This window comes from Odocoileus virginianus, chromosome 29, assembly GCF_023699985.2.
Source record: "Odocoileus virginianus isolate 20LAN1187 ecotype Illinois chromosome 29, Ovbor_1.2, whole genome shotgun sequence".
NCBI lineage: Eukaryota > Metazoa > Chordata > Mammalia > Artiodactyla > Cervidae > Odocoileus > Odocoileus virginianus.
The window spans coordinates 11681506-11709350 of NC_069702.1; the positions used below are offsets into that span (position 1 = coordinate 11681506).

Sequence of the window (27845 nt, forward strand, 5' to 3'; positions counted from 1 at the left end):
CCACCCCCAGCTCTTTCTACTGCAGACTCCAGCTTGAAGCAGGCTTGGACTGGGGGAATAGAAAATACGTCATTCAATCAGGTTGATTTCATTATCATTTTGAAACTGTGGTCTTAAGACCATCTAAAACCACTGAGATGGGGAAGGGAAGGGCACCCTCACTGATTCCATTTTGAACAAATGTAGGAGATATAAGGGCTTCCCAGGCGGTGCAGTGATAAAGAATCTGCCTACCAGTGCAAGAGATACAAGAGATGTGTGTTTGATCCCTGGGTTGGGAAGATCCCCTGGAGCAGGGCACAGCAACCCACTCCAGTATTCTTGCCTGGAGAATCCTATGGACAGAGGAGCCTGGCAGGCTACAGTCCATAGGGTCACAAAGAGTCAGACATGACTGAAGCGGCCTAGCATGCATGCACAGGAGATGAAAACCAAGATTGTGTTTCAATAACACCATGAACTATATGTTTTGAAACTGCATTGCTGTTACATTTGTAAAGTATCCAGCACGGAACTTGCCACGTGGAGAAGTGGATAAATGCTAGCCTTGATTCTAGTGTATGAGATTTTAAATAGGAAGACATTCAGAGAAAAATAACCCATTTTATCCCCTCAACTAGCCTTGTGAGAGAGATTTCCTTCTAGCCTTTCTCACCTCCAGCACCTGTCCTGGTGGTGGTAGGAGTGGCCCCAGCATCCACTTGAGTGGGGGGGGGGGGTTGGAGGGGACATAATATGCTGTCCTTAAATTAGAACATGACTTGGGATAAGATCAATGATTCCAACTCTACTTAAAAGTTTGAGCTGTCTCATCAGGGTCTAGGAGGGTTTTATTTATGGAAATACCTGAGGTCATCTATAGCCTGAGGGAGATAAGACCTAGAAGTCTATTTTTGAAAAGGAAGTCTCGGTAGATTAAAGAGGAAGACAATTGAGTTTCTTCGAGACTCACTCACCTTACCAAAGAGAAAGTGATAATCATCTCTGCTGACAAGACTATCCATTTTTCTTTCTTCTCAAGTGAAATCAGCATGTGTAAGGGCTCTGACCTCAGGCTTTACTGAACACATCAGGGTCCAATTGGCATCAAAAAGACTCATCAGCCTAGAAGGGTGGGATGGGGTGGGAGGTGGAAAGAAGATTCAAGAGGGAGGGCACATATGTGTACCTATGGCTGATTCGTGTTGATATATGGCAGAATCCAACCCTCAGTGGGAAAAGAATCTGCCAGCAATGCAGGAGACACAGGAGACATGGGTTCAATCCCTGGGTCAGAAAGATCCCCTGGAGAAGGAAATGGCAACCCACTCCAGTATTCTTGCTTGGAGAATTCCACGAACAGAGGACCCTAGGGGCCTACAGGACCTGGGGTCTCAAAGTGTCAGACACAACTGAGCGATGAAGCACACACAATATTGCAAAACAATTACTCTCCACTTAAAATTAAAATAAATTAAAAAAAAGACTCATCCGAGATTTACTCTCTGTAGCTCCTAGTGGTCCTGAGTTAGATAGGTCATGTGTGTGCATGCCACGTCACTTCAGTCATGTCAGACTCTTTGCAACCCCATGGACTATAGCTCGCCAGCCTCCTCTGTGCATGAGAGTCTCCAGGCAAAAAATACTGGAGTGGGTTGCCATTCCCTCCTTCAGAGAACCTTCCCAACACAGGGATCGAACCCACATCTCTTATGTCTCCTGCATTGGCAAGCGGATTCTTTATCTCTAGTGCCTCCTGGGAAGCCCTAGGAAGGTCACTCCGGAAGCCCTAGGCAGACACAGCCCAAGGTGTGTCCAGCTGCTTGCTGCTGAAAAGGCTATACAGAGGCAAGCTTGGTGGAAAGGGAAGTTTGCTTTATTTTGTTTGCTGGCAACTGGGTGAGAGGGCAGATTTCTGTCCAAAGGTTGACTCCACAACCCACCCCACCACCACCAACAATCAGGGTTGGGCAAGAGGTTTTACAGGTGGAGGGAGGGGGCTCCATGTAGAAAGAGCACACTCAGCTCTGACAGCCATCTTGAAATTGGTCATGAGATGCCTGATCAGCATCACTTTGATTAAGTACAGTTGACTTTCAGTTCCAGAATTGGTTTGTTCTCATTTCCCAAAAAAGTTCCTGCTTATTTATTTGGGTCTAGAGAAGGAAATGGAAACCCACTCCAGTATTCTTGCCTGGAGAATCACGTGGACAGAGGTGCCTGGCGGGCTGCAGTCCCTGGGGTCGCAAGAGTCAGACACGACTTAGCGACTAAACCACCACCACCACCATTTCTTTGAGGCCAGCTCTCAGAATTGTGGCAGCTTATGTCATGGCCACAGTCTGGTCATCATATAATTAACTTCTTCCACCTGATGGGGGTTTTAATATCCATAAGACAGCTCACAGGATATGGCTCAGAATATTATCCATAGTCCTTGAAAAGGGACTAAAAGTCCTTGACTTTGCTTAATAACTAAACTATCATTATTTAGTCTGTTGGATGGTTTTCCTTTGTTTCCGCATTTTCTCACTTCTCTGATTAAACTTACTCTTTGGCTAAAAAATTTCCCCAGACAAAAGGCAGGTGGAGGACATGAGGGGCAAGCACCATAGGCTTTTCCCAGAGCATCAAATTAGAGAGGTACCTCCCAGTGGTGGCATCCTTGGACCTGCCTTCGGGTGGAAGAAGAAGGGGAACTGGAAGGTACTCCTGGAGGAGGAACAGCAAGTACAGATGTGCAGAGGCATGATCCACTCAGGCTCATTGGGTATGATGACTGCAGAGGAAGTGCAGGGCCAGGGAATGCTGGAGACGTGGGAGCTTGGCTGGAGGATGGGTCACGGATGCCTTTGCTGCTGTTCGATGGCCCTTGGACCCGGCTCTGAGGACAACCAGGAGCCTTTGAACTGAGATGGACACCCTCCATTTCCTTGAATCTACAATGCAGCATTTCTGGAATCACTCCTGTGTGTAAATTGACAGTTTACGCAATCCAAATCTAAGCATCATCGTGGCCCCTTCCAAGATCAAGAAGGAATGTTATCTTTATCACCTGACTGGTTGGTGGTGAGGCAACAAGATGATGGTTCAGGAATCTAAATGTCAGTTTGCTGACTCCAGCCAGCCTGGGGGTCTACATGCTGGTGGGCGGCAGTTTCCATGTGGTGGGGTCTTTGTTTCTGTAGAAACAACTCAAGGACATGCATTGGGTTGCCATCTCTCTCCCCAGGGAGCAAGCAAGGTCCCTGCCACTCTAAGGCTGGATAACTGTTTAAGTGACTGGGCAATGCGGTTTTTCTAATGATTAACTCCTTGAGCCTGCTCCTTGTTTGGGAATATAAGTTGTTACTGTGTCCAGAATGAGGAAGAGATGGTTAGATAGCATCAGCGATTCAATGGACATGAATTTGAGCAAATGCCAGGAGACAGTGAAGGACAAGACAACCTGGCATGCTGCAGTCCATGGAGTCCCAGAGTGGGATACAACTGATCAGCTGAACAACTGTTCAACTGAACAACAGCAAAGTGGCTTTTTCAGCTCGCAGGGAGACAATCTGACCTTGCCCACCTGTGAATGGCTGGAGAAAAGAAGATATTAACATTTTCCCTCCTATTTTGCAAGATAATGGCCTTTTTTCTTTATTTCCTCACCTCCTCTTCCTTTCTGCTCTATAAAAGAAGCTGGCATCCAGACCCCCAGAAGATGGCTTTTTGGAGACACCAGTCTGCCATCTTCTATGTCGCTGGCTTTCTGAATGAAGTTGTATTCCTTGCCTCAACATTTTGTCTCCAATTTATTTTCCTGTCATGTAGCATATAGAACAACAACACAGCACTTCCCAGGTAGCACTAGTGGTAAAGAGCCCATCTGCCAATGCAGGGGACGCGGGTTCAGTCCTTGGGTTGGGAACATCCCCTGGAGGAGGGAATGGCAACCCACTCCAGTATTCTTGCCTGGAGAATCCCATGAACAGAAGAACCTGGTGGGTTGTAGTCCAAGGGATTGCATGAATCCACCTAGCACACACATAATAACAAAAAAACGAAAAGCAAGGGTTAAAGTCAAAGAAACAGATCCAACATGGAGTCAGAACTGGGCTCTTCTCTGTTACAAGGGCACTGCAGTCTCCACCTCAGGATGGACTCCTTCTGGCAGGACTGACCAGAGGCCAGCTGAACCTTTGACAGGTGCGAAGTCTTTCCAGGTCTGGACACATCTCCTTTTCTCCTTGACTGTCTCCTTGTACTTTCTTAGGAAAGAAAACGCTTGAGAATTCCTTGTTGAGAACTTTGTTTTTCCTCTTTGTCCCCTTCAAAACTCCTCCTTCTGACTTCTTTCAGAGAGGCAGTGAGAGTTCATTTGTAAACCTGGGTTTTAAAAAAAAATCAGGGCAAATGCTGCCTTAATCAGCATAATAATAAAGGCTCTGTGCTGCATTTAAGCTATATAATAGCTGAATGGTGCTGCTCTTGTGTGCTAAGTCGCTTCTGTCGTGTCTGACTCTTTGTGACCCCATGGACTATAGCTCACCAGGCTCCTCTGTCCATGGGATTCTCCAGGCAAGAATACTGGAGTGGGTTGCCATACCCTCCTCCAGGGGAACTTCCTGACCCAGGGATCGAACTCACGTCTCTTAAATCTCCTGCATTGGCAGGTGGGTTCTTTACCACTAGCGCCACCTCGGAAGCTCTCAAAGGGGCTCAAAATGCCTCTTTAATAGGGTATGCTGTAGGTTCAGGGGTGGCCTGTGTCTGGAGACCCCACCACCTTCACTTCCATGGGGACTCGGGAAAGCTCCAGCTGACCTTCACTGACGGGGGCAAGATGAGTCAGGTCACAGGCCTCAGAGGTGTCTGGCTGGTGACACCAGCAGAGCAGTCACTTCTTCTGCACACCTACTGGGTGCTGGCAAAGCACAAAACTCACAGGCCAAGCTTTATCTGAGCCCACTCTCACGACTGCCTGAGAGGTGGCCGCAGCTGTCCCCATTCCCCAGGTGAGGAGAAGGGGGTTCGAGGGGCCATGAGAATGATCTCAGCTGCACAACCTGGCTAGACCAGAGCCCCTCAGGCTGGCCTTGCTGCCCCCGGGGCCTCTGACTCAGCCAGTTCTTGGCTTCCCCAAACTCCTCCTTCTCAGGGTCACCCTACTGCAGGAAGACAGAGTCTTTCCAGGGTCCCAGGGTGGGCTCTTGTCTAATACAGAAGTGAATTGTCTGAGGAGACACACGTGCTGTCAAAGCAGAAGACTTTATTGGGAAGGGGCGCCCGGGCGGAGAGCAGCAGGGTTAAGGGAATCCAGGAGAACTGCTCCGCCAGGTGGCTCACAGTCTTGGGTTTTGCGGTGATGTGACTAGTTTCCAGGTTGTCTCTGGCCAATCACTCTGACTCAGGGTCCTTCCTGGAGGTTCGGGTATCGCTCAGCCAAGATGGATTCCAGCAAGGAGGATTCTGGGAAGTTGGCAGGACATTTGAACTGGCGTCTCCTCTTCTTTTGACCTTTCCCGAATTATTCTGGTTGGTGGTAGTTTGTTAGCTCCGTGTTCCTTACCACAACCTCTTGCTGTAAGATAACTCACGCAAGTGGTTGCTATCAGGCCTGGCCAGGGAAAGTGGTTTCGGTCATTGGTTCCCCTAACTAAACCACAGTCTCATGCTTTGAGGGGGTGGGGTCAGCTTTCTGGGGTTGTCTCTGGCCAATCATCTTGCTTCTGCCCACATTTGATGTGAATCAGGGTCCTTCCTGGTCATGCGAGCATCTCTTAGACAAGATGATTCCCGAGTGAGGGCTTCGGGGAGGTTGGCAGGACTTATCATGGATGGACATTTCTTCCCCTCTTTTGGCCCCTCCTGAATTTTCCCATTTAGTTTTGGGACCTCCTGTCGTGAAACAACTCGTACGAGCAGTATGGCCAGGGTGGGCGGTCTCAGTCAACGGTTCCCTAACAAAACCAGTGTCCAGTCCCTCCCTAGTCTTTGTTCCTGGGGTTTATCCTGGGTAAGGGGGACCCTGTGCAGAAAGCAGAAGCTGCCTGGCCCAGGGGTCCAGCTCCCCTCAAACAATGACCTCATCATTCACCAACCCCCTTTTTCTGCCTTCAGGAGAGCACCTGGCCATACCTGTTTGGAGTGATCATCATCCCTGCCTTGGTCCAGCTGGTGAGCCTGCCCTTTCTGCCCAAGAGCCCGTGCTACCTGCTCTTGGAGAAGCATGACCAGGAGGGAGCTGAGAAAGGTAGGGCGCCCTTTGCCTCGTCCATGAAGCTCCCATCTCTTTACAGGGGTCAGGACTACAGGGCATGCACGCACACCCATCCCGTTTCGCCTTCCTATCTGTCTTCCTATCTATCTGTCTGTGCATGGCCCTGAGTGGGGACACAGATCACAGTGTGGACTGAAAAAAATAGCACATTGTGAGAGTTGTGCATTAAGTTTTATTTGTGGGAAAAAGAGGACTGCAGTCTGGGAGACAGCCTCTCAGCTGGCTCTGAGAAACTGCTCCAAAAAGATATGAGGAGTGTCAGTATATATGTGATTTTTGTGAAGCGGGATGCATGCAGTCAAGCATGCATGTTGGCAAAGGTTTGCTGGTAAGTCACAAGGAGCAGATGTCACCATTAATGGTTTTAGTGCCTTTCTAGATGTGAGAATATGCGAGACTTTGGGCTCATAAAATCTTCTGAGAATATCCAACTATCTGAAGGCATGTTCTGCCAGTTTTGCAGAGAGAGCACCTTATTCCTGATCTCTGCCCTGAACTCCTTTCAGGGGGTATTGAAGCTCAGCGACTGAAGTAGCTACTGACTTAATCCTTATAGAACCAGATGGCTGGTGACAGTTTTTCAGTTATCAATAGAGAGACCCTGAAAAAGCCAAGACAGAGCAGGATGAGACCCAGGCCTGCTCACCTCTTGGGTGGTCCCAACCCCAGAGATGCTGCAAGCACAGGTTTCTTGGTGGTTCAGTCTATCCTAGCCCTCCCTCTGTCATTCTCTTCCTCACTGATCAGCTTTCCCATCAAGCACAGAATAAGCCCTCATGTCACCCCAGCATGGGGCCTCTGCACCAAGACCCAATGGAACATTCGTTTCAGCCCTTCGAGGGAGCAGAAATATACCCATTTTACAGGAAGGAAGCTTGAGGCCCACGTAGGGCTTGCCAGTTGTCTTGTGTAGCTTTTCTTAACCCTTTCAATGGTGAGGTGCTGAACCAGATTCAAAGCACAGCTTGAAGAATCAGAGGCATTTCTACAGAGTCCAGAAAAAGCAAAATGATTTTGCCTGGAGACAGACAATGTAGAGTCAACAACAGTATCCCCATTCTTTTAGCTTTATTAAACAGGACATGGTCGAGAGCACCGTGGTTCAGCACAAGGGCTGGGAGTAACTAGTACAGCCTTCACATCCCAGCTCTGCGGTCTGACCTCGACCTGTTCTTTTTACTGTTCTGATTCTCAGAATCTACATCTGTAAAAAGGACATGATATAAATTTCCCCTATGGGCTTCTTGGAAGGATTAAAGTAGGTATATGTATCTATGTCTATATCTATATTCAGTCCACAGTATTACCTGCTGTCATCATTACTGAGCTCTCTGTCCATTTTCTTATTATCCATACTGTGTCCTCTAATCTAAATTTCCCTAACATCCACATCCAAGAAAAAAAAATTAAGAATTATATGTACTCTTTAGTTTACTATAATTTGTGCAAAAAAAAATCCAAAATTTAAAGTCCAAGTAACCTAAGTATCTTCCGAATTGACAAATATTGTGACGAAATATTAATCACCCCCTGTGTTTGTTTAGCAATTTTGGGTTTGGATCTATTTTCTCATTTACAACGTTTCTATAACATGAGATCAGAGAGCATTATCATTACCTTCATTTTTTGGATGAAGAAACAGAGGCTTACAGGGGTGAAGTGACTTCTCCAAGCCTGTGGTTATATGGTTTCTGGTTTCTAGAGGCCTTTAAAAACTGATGGAGAGGACAGATCTTTCTTCTGTAGAGCGCCCACATACACAAAATTTGTGGAGCTTGGTGCTGGGGATGGAACTTGAACCCTCTCCCCTAGAAGCCCACAAAGCCCACCCTGGTTAATGCTCCACCCCCATCTCACAGCCAGCTAGGGATAAAAGAAGGATTGAAACCCAAAGATGACTGTCCTCCCTTCTCTCACACACACAGAGGGACACGGATGGGTAGTGGTCTAGAATCTTCCCGTGGGGCCCGTGGGGAGGCAAAATATCCAAAAATCAGGCTTCAGGAAAGAAGGCTGATGGTCAGCTGGTGGAGGCTCTGGAGTAAAAAGAAGGAAGTTGAGAAAGAGCCAATGGGATCTGGTTCCCAAAAGCAACTGGGTTATATGTTGCTGATGTTCAGTCGCTAAAGGTGTCTGATCCTCTTCTCCCCCATGGACGGCAGCGCACCAGGCTCCTCTGTCCTCCACTGTCTCCCTCGATTTGCTCAGATTCACGTCCACTGAGTCGGTGATGCTATCTAACCATCTCACTCCCCGCGCCCCCTTCTCCTTTTGCCTTCAGTCTTTCCCAGCTGTTAGAAGGCAGCAATTCCTCCAGCTTGATCTCCTGGCGGGCAAGGACCTCCATCCACGCATCTAACTCCACTGGGGAGGAACTCTTGGGAAACGTTCCAATTAAGTACAATTGGAATGGGCAGTGCATGCGCATGCCCGACAGTGAAAAAGGTTTAAAAGATTTATTTCATAGCACAGCAGGGAATGAGAGAGAAGGCCAGTGGTAAAAAGTGATAAATATTACATGTGCGCTTTAGAAAAAGGACAAAAATGTTGGCCTTGGGTTGACACAGAATATTGAAATCTGCATCTGTACTAATATTAATAAAAGTGCTCATTTCACTCCAGGCATTTAGCAAACATGGCTATTTACTGTGCTGGGTGTTCTGCCAGGCGCCAGGGAGAAGGGGACAAAAGATAGCCTTCCCGCTCCCCAGGAGGTAACAGGGACACCTGGTTATGGGCCGGGCACACACTCCTAATTAACGGCTTATCCACACTGAGAACTATTTCACTTTCAGTACTTCAGGTGTATTAGATTGTTAATCCCTTCTTACCTTAGAAAGTAGATCATGTTATTACTTCCACGAGAGAGCTTAGATAAAGACAGCTAGCAAACGGCAGCCCTGGGATTTGAACTCTGACAGTCTTGCTCTGGATCCTACATGCATCAACATGAGCACCTTGTTTGGCACCACGGGAAATACACCTCGCCTGGTCTGTGGGCAGGGGTGTGTCCAGGGGCGGGGCCAGCGGGGTGGCTTAGATGTTCTGCCCACCCCTTTGTGGTGTTGAGTGCAGGGGGCATGCTCCAGTACCCTGCTTTTGCTTCCAACTTCCTATTTTTGCTCCAGCTCTTCAGAAGTGGCATTTAAGGGGTTTTTTTTGGTCTTTTTGTATTTTGTTGTCCATAATTTGGGACAGCAGTGGCCCAGCAGTAAAGAATCCACCTGCAAGCCAGAGATATAAGAGACATGGATTTGATACCTGGGTCTGGAAGATGCCCTAGAGGAGGACATAGAAACCCACTCCAGTATTCTTGCCTGGAGAATCCCATGGATAGAGGCTACTGTCTATGGGGTCACAAAGAGTCTGGCATGACTGAAGCGACGGGGCATGCAGGCATGGCCATAATTTGCCCCAGCTGCGCATGCGCTCAGTTATTTTTAGTCCCTCATAGCTCCTTTGTACTTTGTTGCTCGAGGAGAAATTTGTCCAGGTGCAGGCATTGCAGCAATGGGTTTCAAATCCCAGGCTGTCTTAAGAGGAAATGCAAGTATGGAACAGGCTGTTTACTCAGGCAGGGAGTTCTCATTTCTGGAGGTGTCTGAGCGCCAGGCAGGAGTAGGAAGAACCCCTGGAAGCAGCCAGAAGGTCCAGCTCAATCAACACCCTACTCCACTATCCACCAACCTCCTCTAGGCCTTGGCTTCCTAATTTCTAAGAAGGGAAACATCACAACTGTTCAGCCTCTGGTTGAGACAGACAAGATCAAGTACAGTGATGTTTTTAGGAAGAGGGCTTGGCAATCTGTGGATTGTGCACTGAAAAAGGAGATTGTCTGCTTTTGCCAGGTGGCTTGCTGCATAACCTTGCTTTTGAAGAAAGGGATTCTATGGCTAAAGTGATGTGATATCTTTTGCTCTGGGAATGGAGAATTTGTTTAATGTTGGGGGGAGAATCACCCCCAACTCTCTAATGAATCAATTGTCATTTATACCTGAGCTGTTCCTGTCCTTTTCCGTGACATTTCCATCATGTTTATTGGTGGTACCATCCCCATTTTTGTGCCTTAACCATGTTTCCTTATGACTGTTTCCTTATTATTATTATCATATGTGGTCAGAAGAAAAATGGCCTCCAGATATGTCCACATCCTAATTCTCAGAACCTGTGACTGTCACCTTGCATGGCACCAGGGACTTTGCCGATGTGATCAGTTTAAGGGTCTTGTGTGTGCATGCTCAGTTGTGTCTGACTCTTTGTGACCCCATGGACTATAGCCCACCAGACTCCTCTAGGGACAATTAGTTTGGATCATTTGGATGAATCCAGTGGCATCACAAGCCTCCTTAGAAGTGAAAGAGTGAAGAAGAGGGTCAGGGTCGGAGAAGGAGCTGTGGGTGAAGACACAGTGCTGCCGGCTTTGAAGGTGGAGGAAGGGGCCAGGAGCCAAGGAAATGCGGGCCACCTCTAAAGCTGGAAAAGGCCAGGGAACAGACCATCCTCTAGAGCCTCCAGGAGGAGCAGAGCCCTGGTGACACCTTGATTTTAGCCCAATGAGTCCCTTTTGGGCCTCTGACCGCAGAACTGTCAAATAAGCTTGTGCCATTGTAAGCCTGTGCGTGTGTGCTCACTCAGTCGTATCCAATTCTTTGCGACCCCATAGACTGTAGCCTGCCAGGCTCCTCTGTTGATGGGATTTCCCAGGCAAGAATACTGGAGTGGGTTGCCATTTCCCTCTACGGGGGATCTTCCCGACTCAGGGATCAAACTCACGTCTCCTGCACTGGCAGGTGGTCTTTGCCGCTGAGCCGCAGGGGACGTGGTGATTTAGCAGAGCAACACGGGAAACAGACATCACATTAAGTAACGAAAATCAGTTCCAGTTGAACTAGGACTTTACCTTCATTTTGAAAACGAACCTTTTTTTACTTGAATTCTCAAAATGGTTGGACATTCTGATGGTTTCTGATTTTTATTTATAACAAATAACTGAGTGAAAGGTCTTCAGGGGCATGAAACTTTTAAAGTTGTTTGTTTCCCATGCGCCATTTTTGCTATCATTTATCAAGTGCCCTTTCCACACAAGGTGCTTTGTTTTCATTGTCTTCAACATCACATGTCTCCAGAAACTCAGAGACTTCAGGGAGGAAATCAGCACTCAGACACTGAACCCCTGGCCTGCAGTCCCACTGTGGTCCTGAATTCACACTAGGGCAAGGTGATGCCTTGAGTGGATGTATACATGAATTTATGTACATGGCATATACACAGAGGCAAATGTATTAGCAAACTATGATTGATCCATTAGTTGCTAGGTTTAAAACCTTGAGAAATGTCCACTGCCATATTGTGATTTTCTATATTTGACCCAGGGTTGAACTCCAGACATACATCTATTGCATCAGGGAATAGTTAAATTAGTCATTGCTCATCTGAATTGAAAACTAAAAGTCCTGTCCTCCAGCCAACTTGGTTCACTTACATAACAAACAATTATAAGATGATTGTAGCATTATGAAAGCATGCTTAGTACATAATGCTTTGTGGGGGAAAAAATAGAACATAAAATAAGCCATGTGATCACAAAAGTATGGACATAATAGAGATAAGTAGGGCGGGAAGCCATAAAGAATGCTGAGCACTGAAGAATTGATGCTTTGGAATTGTGGTGCTGGAGGAGACTCTTGAGAGTCCCTTGGACTGCAAGGAGATCAAGCCAGTCAATTCTAAAGGAAATCAGTCCTGAATAGTCATTGGAAGGACCGATGCTGAAGCTGAAGCTCCAATACTTTGGCCACCTGATGTGAAGAATCAACTCTTTGGAAAAGACCCTGATGATGGGAAAGATTGAGGGCAGGAGGCGAAGGGGCCAACAAAGCATGAGATGGTTGGATGGCATCACCGACTCAATGGACATGAGTTTGGGCAAACTCCAGGAGATAGTGAAGGACAGGGAAGCCTGGCGTGCTGCAGCCCATGGGATCACAAAGAGTCAGACAGGACTCAGTGACTAAACAGAAACGACAAGGGCAGGAAGCGGAGAAGGCAGACCTGGATGGAGATTTGTGCAGTGTGGGCTCTTGATAAGGGAGGATGCATGACGTGAGCTGGTCCTCCTGCAGCCTCCAGCCCCACAAATGCATCCACCAAAACCCTAGCCAAGTCCAGAAATGGCCATCCAAGGTACCAAGGTACCCAAGGAAACCCTGGGATAGTCAGCCCCGCCCAGCCCCTGCTCTGGCCTGGCAGCTCCTGGCCATGCTGTGTCCATCTAGAGATACTGGAGAGGTCTGCAGAGGGGAGGTGAGTGCCCTGGGCTCACACTTGTCAACCAAAGGATGGTGCCACATCCCGGACCTGGCAGAGGGATGTGGCAGGGGAAGGAGACGTTTCCCTCTGCCCCGAGCAGCACAGTCACCTGCTCTTGGAAGACCCTCCCCTGTTGTCACTCTGCTTTCATCTTCATGGTGTGGCCATGATGAGTGACCTTGAGCCTCTCCCCACCTCAGGAAGATCTGTCCTCCCCTGGCTCCCCGTCCCCTGGCTGGAGAGTCTGCTCGCGGGATGGGCTACAGAGCAAAGGACCTGCAGCCCAGGGAGCCTGACACCTCCCTTAAAAACACCCAAGGGTCCACACCAGGCAGGAAAACAGCTCAGAAAACACCTTGTAAAAGCCCCAGTTTCCCAGAGCACAAGGCACGTTTTCATTCCAAATAGCGAGAGACTGAGAATCAGACACGACACCCACTTTACCTTTATTTTAGTGTTTCAATTTCTTGCGTAGATTAGTTTTTACATTTTTTGTGCTTTTTTAAAAAGTTACACTCCATTAAAAGTTATTACAAAACAGTGTCTCTCTTTCCTGTGTTGTGCAGTACATCCCTATGGCCATACACCGAATAGCTTGTACCTCCATCCCTCCACCTCCAGGAGGGCCTATCTGAGGTTCAGGGAAGGGGAGGTCTTTGTACCCCTGATTGAGATGCAGGTTCGATCCCTGGGTCAGGAAGATCCCCTGGAGGAGGAAATGGCCACCCAATCCAACATTCTTGCCTGGAAGATCCCATGGACAGAGGAGCCTGGCAGGTTACAGTCTATGCGGTTTCAAAGAGTCAGACACAAATAAGTGACTGAGCATGCACACATGCACGCATGGTGTCAAACAGTATTCGTCTTTCTCTCTCTGACTTATCTCACTAAGCATAATGTCCAAGTCCATCCATGTTCATGCAAATGGCAACACATTGTTCTTTTTTACAGCTGAGTAGTATGCCACTGCATATATGTACCCATTTCCATATGTTGGCTATTGTAAATAAGTCTGCTGGGAACACTGGTGTGCAAGTATCTTTTCAAATTCATGTTTTCGTTTTTTTTTTTTTTTTTAATATATATCCAGGGGTGGGATTGTTGGGTCACTTGGTAGTTTTAGTTTTTTGAGAATCCTGCATCTTCTTTTCCTCAGTGATTGCACTGATTTACATTCCCACCAACAGTTTATGAGGGTTCCCTATTCTCCATAGCCTCACCAACCATTGCTGTTTTATACTCACTTTACACTTGGAGGATCAGGGAAGGTTCCAGCAAGCAGAGGATGTTTTTGACTTTGTGCCTGTGGTTAGTGCCATCCATGGGTAGCCCCTGGGTCTCCTGGGGGTCCCCATGCCCCTCAGCACTGGGAAGAATTGCCTTTGCCCCCCTTGTACTGCATGGGGATGTTCAAAGCCCCCTTCAAATGTCTCTGAAGTCCAGAGTGCTTCCAGAAGTTGAGCCATCTTGAGCACCAGCACACTTGCTTGCTCTCTTGTTACATTTGAAACCCTTGTTACCCTCTGAGTGTAACAGCCCCAACTTGAACTTCAGCACCCACTTTGGTTTCCCCAAACAGCATAGCAGCAGTCACGCCCCCTGATCACTAGAGGGTTTCCGGAGGGGATCAAGACCCAGGGTGCTTGACTTCCTGCCTCCCACCAGCCTGTGATCTCCCCTCTCACCTCCGCTCATCCCCTCTGCCTGCTCAGAGGACACCCTAGCTCTAATTTCCTCTCCTTCTAGCATGTGGAGCAGCTTCTCTTCTTTCTGGGGCTGAAAGCACCTGCCATGCAAACATTCAGCAAACCCCTCTTCCTCCAGGCACTTATCAAAATATTTTTCTCAGCCAAGACAGTTCTTTCCTTGAAAGATATTCTGGTGTCAGCCGCTAAGTTAAAACATGCTTTTCTTTTCTTCTTCATACCAGTAATATCACTGTGGCTCGTTGAGACTCCCGAGCTCTCTGGAAGCCATGGCGTATGGACTCAGGGTGGGGGACGGATCCCAGGCTCTACTTCCCCACGTGGTAGCCCTATGAGCTCAGGCAATTGCTCATCATCTTGGGTGAGGCTCAGTTTTCTCATCTGTGAAATGGGAATAGCACAAATGCCTATCTCCAGGAACCGGAAGGATGATGAAATATCATGGATGTGAGAACACTTTGCAGCCTGCAAAAAGGCCGTAGCAACATCAGCTATGGTCACCGTAATCATGTGGCCAAAATCAGTCAATCAACAAACACTCATTGTTTATCAAGTAGGTCCTTGTCCAGGAGGGGAAAGAAATAACTGCCCATAGAGGACACAAGCATCCGGACTGAGACTTTGAAGTCACACAGAGAGGTCCTGGGCCCTGGGAGGACATTCTGTCTCTAACGGCTGTTGAGAGGCCTGGGAGAAGCCTGTCTTGTTGAAGATACTTATCCTTTCTTCTTTCCCAGCTTATTCCTGCTCGTGCTGGGAGGCTCTGTGCATCTCCACAGGGCCTTGGAATTCAGTGTCTGGACCACTGCCCATCGGTCAGGGTCCCCTAAGAAGCTGGCACGAGGTGGACCAGCGAGCAGGGCTTTATTGGCTTGGGTGCCTGTGCATGGAATGGGGAGGAAGTGGCACCACAGACGTGGGACCAGCCCAGCCTGCAGCGGAGAAACCGGGGACGGGGCTTTGGACAGAAGCGTCCTGGGTGCTGCGCAGGACAGAGGAGACTCAGCAAGGCTCTGACACATCCTCCAGCCAACGTCAGCCCCGGGGAGCCCCGTGTCCCAGGAACAAGGCTGCCTTAGTTTCCCAGCCGCGTTCCAGCTGCTGTGAGCAGTACCCAAAGCCTGGAGTGACATCTGGGGTGAGGGCTTGCGGAGCACAAGGTCTGCCACCCTTGGCTACATTCTTAAAAGACAAGAAAACATATCAGAGCCCTGTAACTGGGGCTCTGTGGGTACGTCCTCCTGCCACTACAGTGAGAGAGGCCACGTGGCTCTAGAAGGGCACCCTCAACAGAGGAGGGAGACGGAGTGACGTCTTCCTGGGGGCCCCAGGCTGGTTAGGGCGACCCCTCTACTGGTCAGGGCTCTCCAGAGAAACAGAAACAATATGGTGTATGCGTATGTGCGTGTGAGTGAGTGAGTGTGTGTGTGTGGGGGGGGGGTGGGTGTGTGTAGAGGCAGAGAGAGAGATTCAGTTTAAGCAGTTGGTGCACGTGTTTCTGGGGCCCAGCAAGTCCATCTGCCAAGTGGGCTGGAGACCAGGGAAGAACTGATGTTGCAGCTCGAATCTGGAGGCTGCTGCAGGCAAAGCTCCTTTCTCATCGGGGCCTCAGTCATTGGCTGTTAAGGCCTTCAACTGATTGGGTGGGGCCACCCAAATTCCCAGGTGGCACTAGCGGTAAAGAACCCGCCTGCCAGTGCAGAAGATATAAGAGATGAGGGTTCAATCCCAGGGTTGGGAAGATCCCCTGGAGGAGGCAACCTACTCCAGTATTCTTGCCTGGAGAATCCCATGGACAGAGGAGCCTGGTGGGCTACAGTCCATAAGGTTGCAAAGAATCAGACACAACTGAAGCAATTTAGCACACATGGACGCACGCACCCGGATTCCAGAGAATCATCTGCTTCCTCCAGGTCTAACTGATGTGAATGTTACTCTCAGCTAAGAACTGCCTTCACCATGACATCTAGACGGGTGTTTGACCAAATATCTGCTTTCTGTGGCTCAGCCAGGATGACACACTGCACTGACCATCGCAACCCCACCCTGTCCCTCACACGCCCGGTCATCTCACCCTGGGAATGATGACCCTGTAGGGTCACCTGCTGTTAAATGAGTCTCCTTCCCTCCCGACTCCCATCCCACACAGGACAGAGACTGCCTGCATCTCCTTCAGGGCTGTGCCTCCTCCCCTATCCCCTGAATTCAGCCCAGACTTTCACTTGGCTACATTCTTAAAAGACAAGAAAACATATCAAGGCCCTGAAAGTGTGGTCCAAAGTGTGGAAGACCATTCACCTGTGAAAGTCATTAACAATGTGAAGAGAAGTGAAGTGAAAGTCGCTCAGTCATGTCCGACTCTTTGCGACCCCACAGACAATACAGTCCATGGAATTCTCCAGGCCGGAATACTGGAGTGGGTAGCCTTTCCCTTCTCCAGCAGATCTTCTCAACCCAGGGATCGAACCCAGGTCTCCCGCACTGCAGGCAGATTCTTTACCAGCTGAGCCACAAGGGAGAAAGCTGACTAACAATAGCGAGTCGAGGAGAAGGCAGCTCGGCCTCTCCTTCCTGCAGCCAAGCAACCCATCCTGAGGGGTTGGTACGCGCCATCCGCCCCACACCTGACTGCTCCTGGAGCCGGGGCTCAAAAGCCAGGGCTCCTGACTCCCAGAGGGAGACTCTTGCCAGTCCCCTTTCACCTGGCATCTTTCCCCTCAAGCTCAGGGGTCTAGGAGAAGCACCCCATTTTCTGGGCAGGGGCAGGTACATGGGCAGCGATGGTCCAGCAGAAGACCCCCCGTCAACACTCAGAGTTGAAGAACCTGCCAGAATTCATGAATGTGCTTGGTGGGTACAGAGCACCTCCCAAAACAGCTCCCTAAGTATTCCAGAACTCATTCTTCCTACGCTGGGTGTTTAATGAAAAGCAACGGTGCCCTTTTTTTTTTTTTTATTTTAATTTTTATTAGTTGGAGGCTAATTACTTTACATCATTACAGTAGTTTTTGTTATACATTGATATGAATTAGCCATGGATTTACATGTATTCCCCATCCCACTCCCCCCTCCCACCTCCCTCTCCACCCGATCCCTCTGGGTCTTCCCAGTGCACCAGGCCCGAGCACTTGTCTCATGTACCCAACCTGAGCTGGTTATCCGTTTCACCCTAGATAATATACATGTTTCAATGCTGTTCTCCTGAAACATCCCACCCTCTCCTTCTCCCAGAGTCCACAAGTTGCCCTTTTTAATATTTTATGAGCCACAGAGCTCCATGTCGGAAGCAGTGGAATGGAGACTTTTCAGTCCCAAACCTGGGCCTTGGGACGCATCAGCTTTGCCTGGTGGGAGTGGGGGGTACGGGTGAGATGCAGCTGGGGATGATTGGCCCTGTGACTCCGGGAACCGCGCATGCGTCCTCTGAGCATCCTGGCTAATCAGCTCGTGGGCATCAGTCCCATCAAGCCGTTATAGACAGCAGGCACCGAGAGAGACCATGGGATCCAGAGTTACACCCTGGCTGGTATCAGGCACCCTGGTCCTGCTGTGCTGCGTCCCTGAGCTGTGGTTTCTCCCCCTGTGTAATCAGGATGGACGAGATGCTTCCTCTAGGCTGGTCTAGCTGCAGACTCTGTGGTCAGGCTCTGGCACGTTGAAGCAGGAACTTCTGTTGGGCCCTGGGCTCCTGGGAAACAGGCCCTCGGGGTCTGCTACCACCCATGGGCTCACACTACAGGGCGGTCACAGGTGTCACTGCTGGAGTGTCCTGTTCGCCACCGAAGGGACAGTGCAATGACACGAAATAAAATGTGTGCTAGTGTGGGAAGCAAAGCAATGGTCCTCTGCCTCCGAAAGGTATTCACGTATTACTTCCCAGAGCCTGTGAACAGGTTAGGCTATGTGACAAGGGAATGAAGAGGGTAGGTGGAGTGAAGGTGGCTAGTTGACTGGCTCTGAGATGGAGAGATTCCCTGGGGTTGTTCACCTGGACCCAGTGGAATCACAAGGATTGTTTTAAGTGGAAAAGGAAGACAGAAGAGAGAGAACCAGACAGCTGCATGGGGAGGTTTGGGCCCAAAGTTGCTGGCCTTGAAGATGGAGGAAGGGGCCATGAGACAAGGAAAGCAGGCAGAGTATAGAAGCCGGAGAAGATAGTTCCCCTAGAACCTCAGAAGGAACTCAGCCCTGATGACACATTGCTTGTGGTCCACAGAAACCACTTTCAGATTCTGACTTCCAGAACTGTAAGATGATGCTTTTGCCTTGTTGTAAGCCACAGTTTCTGGTAACATGTTACAGCAGCCACAGGAAATTAACAGAAATGTGTTTTCTGAATCCATTGTCTTAACCCTCACCGAAAAAAAAAAAAGCCTACAGTGTTTCTGTGCATGTGCGCAGTCATGTTTGACTGTGTGAGATCCCGTGGACTATATAGCCCAGCAGCCTCCTCTGTCTGTGGAATTTCCCAGGCGAGAATACTGGAGTGGGTTGCCGTTCCCTCCTCCAGGGTGTCTTCCTGACCCAGGGATCAAACCTGCGTATCCTGCATTGAGGTGGAGTCTTTACCACTGTCCTACCTGGGAAGTCCTGCAGTGTTTCTACTCCTTATTAGACAGATGGGACGACTAAGACTCAGAGAGGTGCAGGGAGATGACATCACGGTCCCTGAGCTGTCGCACTTGGAACCCAGCAGTAACAGGCACAGCATTTCAGATGGAGCGGCATGGTGCTGGGCAGGGCAGCAGGATGGGTCCCCCGGAGTCCTCACTCAGGCTCGGACCCCAGAGCCCTCGCTCTTTGTTGATACCGCAGGCAGCACACCTGTGGTTGCGGAGCAGGCCTGCTAGCCTGAATGTGGCCGCTGTCCTCGCCCCTGGGACACCAGAGCCTCTGTCTCTGAGGCTGAGCCGGAGCCACCACCACTCCCGGTGCCAGAGGTTCAGCCCGGTGCAGAGGAGCATCTTCCTTCTTCCTACCTTCTGCCCAGCGTCAGTGCGTCTCATGGGTGCACCCTGACGAGTGGGCTAGCACAGAGTCCTGGGAATGTGGACTGCACGATGGTAGCCCGGGAACACAGGAGTGAGTCTAAGAGGGTGATTTGGGACTGAGTCCCAGTGGGCAGGATCTAACTCAGCTAGTAAAGGTGGGATATTCCTGGTACCTGTCACCCCAGGGCCTTTGCACCTGCTTCTCCACCTGGAAGCCTCTTTCCCTAGGCGTCTGCCCGGCCCTGCCTCCCTCCCTTCAGTGGGTTCTCTGCTGCACTGGCATCTCCTCTAAAGCATCTTCCCAGTACAGTAGCTCCAACAGCATGCTCTCCTCCTCACTGTCACTCACCCCCATTCGATTTTCTTCTTTCACTGGAATTTTATCAATGACCAGAATTTGCCTAGTTCTAGGTTAATTGGTTTAGCATCTGTTTCCTCCACTCAAAGGAAAGCTCCCTGAGAGCAGGGAATTTCCCTGTTTTCTTTGCAGAAACCCCAGCACCCAGAGCAGAGCCTGGCACGTGGCAGGTGCTCACTGAACAGTTGTTAAAAGGATGAACGAAAGCAGAGTACAGAGCACACCTCACAACGCAGTATGTGTTCTGGTCTTCAGAGCTCTGGACTTCTGGCAGTTGCTAATGGCAATTGGAGGGAGGTTGACCTGTCCTGGGAACATAAAGGAGAAGAAGGTTAAGAGGGGGAGACAGGGATGAGGGTGCTGTAGGATGCAGACCAGCCGTTTTCACCAGGGAGATGTTTCAGAGAGTCACTTTGGACCTTCTGATATTTTTGCCTTGATAGTTTCTTCCTCTGTACCTAAGAAGTCTGCCTCAGGGTAGATTTTCCAGGTCAAAGCAAAGCATGTGTGTTTATACAAAGTCACCTAATTTGGAGACTGCTTGCAGCCTCTCATAGTGGCAGGAAAACTCTGGAGGCAGGGATGTCTGAACGTGTGCTGAGATGGACGGAACCAGACGTGGGATGTTTATGAAGTGTTCAGGAAAGGCCCCAACTCAAAGTGGTCATGCTGAGACATAGAGACTGATGTACAAGCTGAAGGTCACTCTTCCCTGAAGTCAAATCCCAAGCACTTGTAACTGAAATGAGGGCTCACAGAAGGCGAGCTTTTGGTGTCTAGAAGACATTCAATAAATGTGCACTAAATGTTGTTGTTCAGTTGCTAAGTTGTTTCCGACTCTATGACCCCATAGACTGCAGCACGTCAGTTTTACTGTCATTCACTATCTCCTGGAGTTTGCCCAAACTCATGTCCACTAAGTGAGTGATGCCATCCAGTCATCTCATCCTCTGTTGCCCCCTTCTCCTCCTGCCTTCAATCTTTCCCAGCATCAGGGTCTTTTCCAATGAGTTGGCTATTCAGATCAGGTGGCAAAATTATTGGAGCCTCAGCTTCAACATCTGTCCTTCCAATGAATATTCAGGACTGGTTTCCTTTAGGATTGACTAGTTGGATCTCCTTGCAGTCCAAGGGACTCTCAAGAGTATTGCCCAGCACCACAGTTCAAAAGCATCAATTCTTCGGTACTCAGTTTTCTTTATGGTCCAACTCACATCCATACATGACTACTGGAAAAACCGTAGCTTTGACTACATGGACCTTTGTTGGCGAAGGGATGTCTCTCCCTTTTTAATACACTGTCATGAGGAAATAAACATGGCCTGCCTAAAGCACAGGCGCACAGGTAGAGGAGGTCCTAACTCTGTGCAATGACCCGAGAGAAAGGGGGAGGGGGCTGTCACGTGCTAAGGTCCTGCGGCACCTGTCCTGTCCCTGTGGCTCACCCATTACACCCGTCCCCACCTGTGAGATCTGAGTTCTCACTCCCATTTTACAGGTCAGAAAACAGAGACTTGGGGAGGTTGGTACAACCTGCCAAAAGTCAGTAAGTGCTGGGGCCAGTTCTTAAACCCAAGTTTGTCTTGGTCTATAAAACCACAGCATCTGGGATCTACACAGGTGACTGAAAAGCAGGAGGACAGGGTTTGGCTCAAACAGAAGGCATCTGGGGGAGAGTAGCTGAGCTCAGCCTAGACCTTCCTCCAGTCTCAGGACTTAGAAATGAGCCAAGGCCAGTGCAGGCTCACTAGTGATAAAGAACCCGCTTGCCAATGCAGGTGACGTATTGGCACCTGGGTGGGGAAGATCCCCTGGAGGAGGGCACGGCAACCCACTCCAGGATTCTTGCCTGGAGAATCCCATGGACAGAGGAGCCTGGTGGGCTACAGTCCATGGGGTTGCAAAGAGTCGGACACGACTGAAGCGACTTGGCATGGACACAGTGCCTGCTTTTTGCAGCCTGAGCAGAGGAGTGGACGGCTGGCTGGAGGCCCTGGGCAAGTCAGTGCCTGAGCTGGAGCCAGGCCCTTCCTCCTGGCCTGTGTCCATGTGGCTCTCATTCCCCCTTCCCATCCCCAAGGAGGAGCAGGAGCCGCAGGCTAAGATCAGGGAAGGACCAGCCTAAATTTGACGGTGCCCCCATGGTTCTAACCTGCTAGACAACCGTGATCGTCCTGCCACTAGCTTTTTGCTCCATGACAGTGGTTTATTGGAGCAAGAGTGACACTGACTTTTACAAGCCCTTGTATTGGCATGTGGGACAGTAAGTACCACAATGCTGTGAGGGTGTCTGCACGCAGGTCCTTGTCGTAGAGATGCAGAAGCCAGAGGTTGAAGGTCAAGTGGCCTCACCATACCACCCACTGGAGCCTTCATTTTTCTCTCTTGATTAAGTATTAGAGACTCCATCTTTTAATTTATAGAAGTCGAGGAGAAAATTGAGGCAGCTTAGAAAGCAAGCAAGCACGTGTGTGTGTGTGTGTGTGTGTGTGTGTGTGTGTGTACTTGTGTCTGTGTGTGTCACAGATGTAACTCAGGGCCCTGGAAGGAGAACAAAGAACCTCTGCAGGTTTTGCGGAGCTGCAGAGAGGTGGCACACCGTGGAGGTTAGGAGCTTAGATTTTCTGAGCCAGCCAGACTGCTGGCGTTCATACACCTGCATTGCTATTTCCTGGTTCTAAGTGTGTTAGTCTGTCAGTCGTGTCTGACACTGTGCAACCTTGTGGACTGTAGCCCGCTAAGATCCTCTGTCCGTAGGATTCTCCAGACAAGAATACTGGAGTGGGTTGCCATTCCCTTCTCCAGGGGATCTTCCTGACCCAGGGACTGAACCCGGGTCTCCTGCATTGCAGGCAGATTCTTGACCGTCTGAGCCACCAGGGAAGCCCAGTTGACCCCGATATGCATGGGTTTATTTCTAGGTTCTCTGTGCTATTCCATTGGTCCGTAAGAATCAAACCGAAGATCTCAAAGAGCTGTTAGCATTCCTGTTCTGACCGGTACTGCAGTACTGTTCACAATAGCCAAGATATGGAAACAACTTAAATGTTTGATTTTGAATGAATGGATCGAGGAAATGTGATATACATACCATGGAATATTATTCAGCGTTGCGAAAGGAGGGCATCCTGTAACATGTGACAACGTGGATGGCCCTGGAGGACATTATGCTGAGTGAGCTGTCAGTCACAGGAGGACTCTTGCCGCACGTTCTCGCCTCTATGAGTTATCTGAAATAGTCAAGTTCAGGGACTTCTTTGGTGGTCCAGTGGTTGAGACTTCACCTTCCCATACAGGGGGTGTGGGGTCCATCCCTGATCAGGGAGCTAAGACCCAACATGCCAAAACACAGGGCAGAAGCAATATTGTAACAAATTTCATAAAGACTCAAAAAAATAAGTGTAGTCCCCTTGTGGGTTGCAACCCCTAAAATTAATTAATTCCTTAATTTAATTAGATAGTCAAGTTCAGACAACCCAGCTGTGGAACAGTGAGTGCCAGGGACTGGAGTGGGGGGACAGAGAATGAGAAGCTGCTATCAACAGGCACGAAGTCTCAGTTACGCAGTTTGAACAAGCTCAGGTGACACCAGGATGTCTGTACCGTCTGTGACCACCTCCCATCAGCATCATCCTTTGGGCCAGGCCTGCATCACCCCATGGGCAGGGGCAGTGGTAGGAGTGGAAACGCCAGCTCTCCTGTGTGATGTGGGTATATCCTGTGGTCCTACTGAGCCCCCGTTTCCCCATTGTTAACGGCGGTCAGAGCACTGATCTTGCAGGGGGTTTGTGCAGCGTCTGCCACCCCCACCTCCATCTCCACCCACCGGAGTGGTAGCGAGTTGCCTTCTGCCTCCCACTCGAGAGAACTCCTTCAGGCAAAGACCCCGCCTTGTTCCTTACTAACATAGTAGACCTTGGCACCTGTGGCATGTCAAAGCTCTCAGAAGCCGCAGGTTAATTGAAGTGAACTGAATCTGTTTCTGGTAGCTTCTCCGCTCCACTGTGTCTTTTCATCATCCTTTGAGGTGTGTGGAAAGAATGATCAGACGGATCCAGGCTAGAACACTGACTCTCTCCTTTCTACCTGGGATCTCTGGGAGGCCTTCTAATGTCCCTGAAGCTCAGGGGGCTAAACCACACTAGGAGTTGCAGCCAAGTCTATAAGACACCCAGCCCAGGGTCTGGCACACTCTGCCATGCCTGAGTCGCCTCAGTCATGTCCGACTCTTTGCGACCCCACGGATGGCAGCCCACCAGGCTCCTCTGTCCATGGGATTTCCCAGGCAAGAATACTGGAGAGGGTTGCCATGCCCTCCTCCAGGGAATCGTCCCTACCCAGGGGTCGAACCCACGTCTCCTGCATCTTCTGCATTGCAGGTGGATTCTTTACCATTGAGCCACCAGGGAAGCCCCCTGGCACACAGTAGGTGCACAGTAAATGTTCCCCGCCTCGCACCTGCTTGGTGTTCTGAGTCCCCTCGAGTAAAGGCCAGTCTTTAACTGGTGCAAGAGTTGGTTGCAAAATGCCTCCCATTCCCAGCCTGGCAGTTAACCATGCCCCCCAAGAGGGGTTTCTTTCCAGGTGGGAAATGAAAATTCTCACTCCATTTTCAAGGTCTTTGGAGTTAGCAATTAGAACACAGAGGGAATATGAAAGAGACATGAGCCCTGAGAAGCAAGGGTGGGTGGGAGGCTGAGCAGGAGGGGAAGCTCTGGGGTAGACAGGTGAGTTGTTTAAGTGGCTTGGGGATTCAGGAAGATGGACTCCTCTGGGAGGATTGTCTTCCGTAGAGGATGACTTTTGGAAATGGCTCACAGACTAGTGGTTTCCAAAGCCCCTTCCTCTCTCTCCATAGACAGCTAGTTACAACTGCCCGTGTCTGTCTCACCCCCTCCCACCCACCACCCAGACGCGCCTCCCCCCTCCCATGGAACCTGCAAACTTCTGGGGTTCTGTGCTTGCGTTTAGAGACTTTATCCCTCTTCCCATCTTCCTGTTTAAGGCCTGGGGTCCTCCCACAACATCTCTAGTGGGTGGTCATCAGGCCTCTCCTTGCACACTTCCAGGAATGGGGAACTCACTGCTTGAGACAATGCCCAGCCCACCCTGGAACACATCAGTCCGACCATTCTTTCTTGTGGCGAGCTGACATCCCATTCATCACAGCTCTGCCCTTGGTCCTGGTCTGATTCAGGGCCAAGGAAAACAAGACCAGCCCCACCCACATCCAGGCTTCTCCCTCAGAGCCCCCTCTCCTCTGGACTAAAGTGAAAGTGAAAGTTGCTCAGTCATGTCTGACTCTTTGCCACCATTGTACAATACAGTCTGTGGAATTCTCCAGGCTAGAATACTGGAGTGGGTAGCCTTTCCCTTCTCCAGAGGGCCTTCCCAACCCAAGATCGAACCCAGGTCTCCCGCATTGCAGGTGGATTCTTTACCAGCTGAGCCACCAGGGAAGCCCAACTCATCAGCAAATGTGAGCAGGGTCCAGTTACATTTTTCCAGCATGGTTTGAGCACCTGCTGCATACCAGGCCCTGAATGAGACCCAGTCTCTGGCATGATGTCATAAGCTTCGCACCAGTATAAGGACCTGCCTGGAGCTGGTGGGACTCCAGTGATGACAGAGGCAGCAGTGGTGGCCGTTGGACAGCTGCAGGACACCCCTGTCACCACCCTGCATGATCTGTACCCTGGCAGTTTCCTGCCCCTTGTGAGTGAGATCCCCGCTCCAGAGGCTGATTGCAGGCCTTCACCTAAAGACCAGAGGGAAGGGATATGGTTATTCACAGGCTCTGGAAGTGCAGCTGGTGGGTTTCCATCTTCCCAGCTGTCTATTGGTTGTTCTTACAAAATAACCAGAAGATGTTGCCTTGTTATATTTTAACAACCAAAATTTAGGAAAACTCACTGAAACTCTTCTTCTGGAATATTTTCAAACAGAAATAATTTTCTTAAATGTTTGCAAAATGTTTTTACTGAGCAGATTCGAGCATTTGAATAGGTGAGTTGTGTCCATCAGTTTGGTTTCCAAGCCACACGGTGACAGAAGTGTTTTCAAACATCTTTTTTCATAGAATAACTTTCATCAAAAAGTTGCTACTCTCACTCTCGTGTTAAAATGTCACCTTACCTTGAGAAGATAGACTGCTTCTGTCTTAACTTTTAAGACTTCTGCTAGGCCGCCCCCTGTCGCAGCCACGGGAGCTGACAACAGGCTTGTGCCTGGAGCGAGGTGGCAGGTCTGCTGTCCTGTCTTTGTGCTGCCTCTGTTCATTTTATCTTTAATCTGTCATTTCTTTGGAGGATTCATTATCAGCTGCCTGTACCTCTGTCATGATTGAAAGTGAAAGTCGCTCAGTCGTGTCTAACTCTTGCTGACCCCATGGACTATACAGTCCATGGAATTCTCCAGGCCAGGATACTGGAGTTGGTAGCCTTTCCCTTTTCCAGGGGATCTTCCCAACCCAGGGATCAAACCCAGGTCTCCTGCATTGCAGGTGGATTTTTTACCAGCTAAGCCACAAGGGAAGCCCAAGAATACTGGAGTGGATAGCCTATCTCCATCTTGTCATGGTTGATTCTGTTAAAATTGAAAACTACCCTTCTCAGACCCACTAATCTGTAAATTACACATGTAACTTTATTTTTTTTTTCCTTTGAATCCACCACTTTTAGATTGAAATCTATTCTGTGTGTTTCAGAGCTTTTGCTTACATATAATCACATCCATAACCAATAGACAAAAGTGTTTTTGTATAAACTTAACATTTTATACTGGTATCAAGATATCAGTGCCACTCTGAAAAAATTTAACTCAACATCATGGTTCTGACATCCCCCACTGGATATTTATAGGTCTAAATCTTTAATATATAACTCTGCACCAAAAACAAAGAAGGACAAAGGGCTGACAGCTCCAGTGATTGGTGGAGCCCCCACACCCCTTCTCTTGGGCTGTGTGAAAACTCCAGGATTGCTCCACGATGAAATGTTATAAAACTACAACAGGAGTTCCAATATCTTTTACTACCCGTATTGTGGATCCTACTGCTGTCAATATTAAAAAGAAACCAAACCTAAATTAAAAGCCCAGTGATTTCCTCCTTTTAAATACCAATACAGTGAGAAAATCCATGTATCGGTGAAACCTCCTGTTTTTAGAAACACCGAGGCCCACACTGTGCTGAGTTCAGTGCCGTTCCTTACCTGTGACTGCAAAGGCCATCACCCTGGGCTCCCCAGAAAATCCCTTGGCCTGCCTTGTCCCAGGGCCCCTCCGGGTCATGATAACATGTTCTCCAGATTGTTCTGTGCTTTGCTCTAGCATGACATGATAAATGCCTACATAAGGTGATCACAGGTGGTTGCTGCTACAACAAAGTACCACAAATTGGGAGGCTTTAAAGCAGCAGAAATTTGTTTTCTCATGGTCCTGGAGGCCAGAGGTTCAATATCAAGGTGTCAACAGGACCTGCTTTCCCTGCCAGCATCTGGTGTCATCAGCAATCCTTTGCATTCCTTGGCTTACAGCCGCATCGTGCCAACACCTGCCTCTGCCGTCACGTGGCCAACTCCCCTCCGTCTGTCTGTGATTCTTTTCCTCTTCTTACAAGGGTCATACGGGATTCAGGGCCCACCCTCCTCCAGGATGACCTCAGCTTCACTGATATCACAATGCACCTGCAAAGATCCCTGCTCCAAATAAACCAGCTGTAGGTTAGGACTTGAACATAATGTGTATGGGGCCAGAATTCATCCCACAGGAGGTTATAGTGTTTTGTACTCATTGTCAGGTTAAGATAAAAGGAAGGTAAAAGAAGGAAGCCCCAGGAGGCTATAGCAAGTCTCTTCTGTCATAGTTAGCAGCCTTACAATGCTCCCTGGTCATTAAGAGCCAGCCCTGCTTGAAGGAATACATGAGTGCTGATGTTTAATACTGCTGGCAGCCCAGGGCTGTTCTGTCCATTTTACAGATGAGAAAACTAAGCCACAGAAGCATTCAGTAACCAGCTTGGCATCGGACTAGGTGAAAAATGGTGAAGCCAAGATGGGGACTCACCCAGAGTGGCCCCAGAGTTGGGGCTCTTAAACACCATCACCCACTGTTACACAACCGATCAACAGGTGTGGTGACCTTGCAGGTGTCATCGCACCAGATTGCCATGCCATTCCACCCCTCTGGAATCCGAGGAAACAGATGTGTGAGGCTGCAGAGACCTGCAGGGCTCCATA

At 49.3% G+C, this 27845-nt stretch overlaps 1 protein-coding gene across 1 annotated transcript in view; it reads left to right on the forward strand.

Moving 5' to 3' along the window:
• Nucleotides 1-27845, forward strand: part of SLC2A9 (solute carrier family 2 member 9) — a 204662-nt gene that overhangs the window by 71277 nt on the left and 105540 nt on the right. The window contains exon 6 of the mRNA XM_070457990.1: nucleotides 6085-6217. Coding sequence (XP_070314091.1) covers nucleotides 6085-6217 — 133 coding nt within the window. The remainder of the gene's footprint in view (nucleotides 1-6084; nucleotides 6218-27845) is intronic.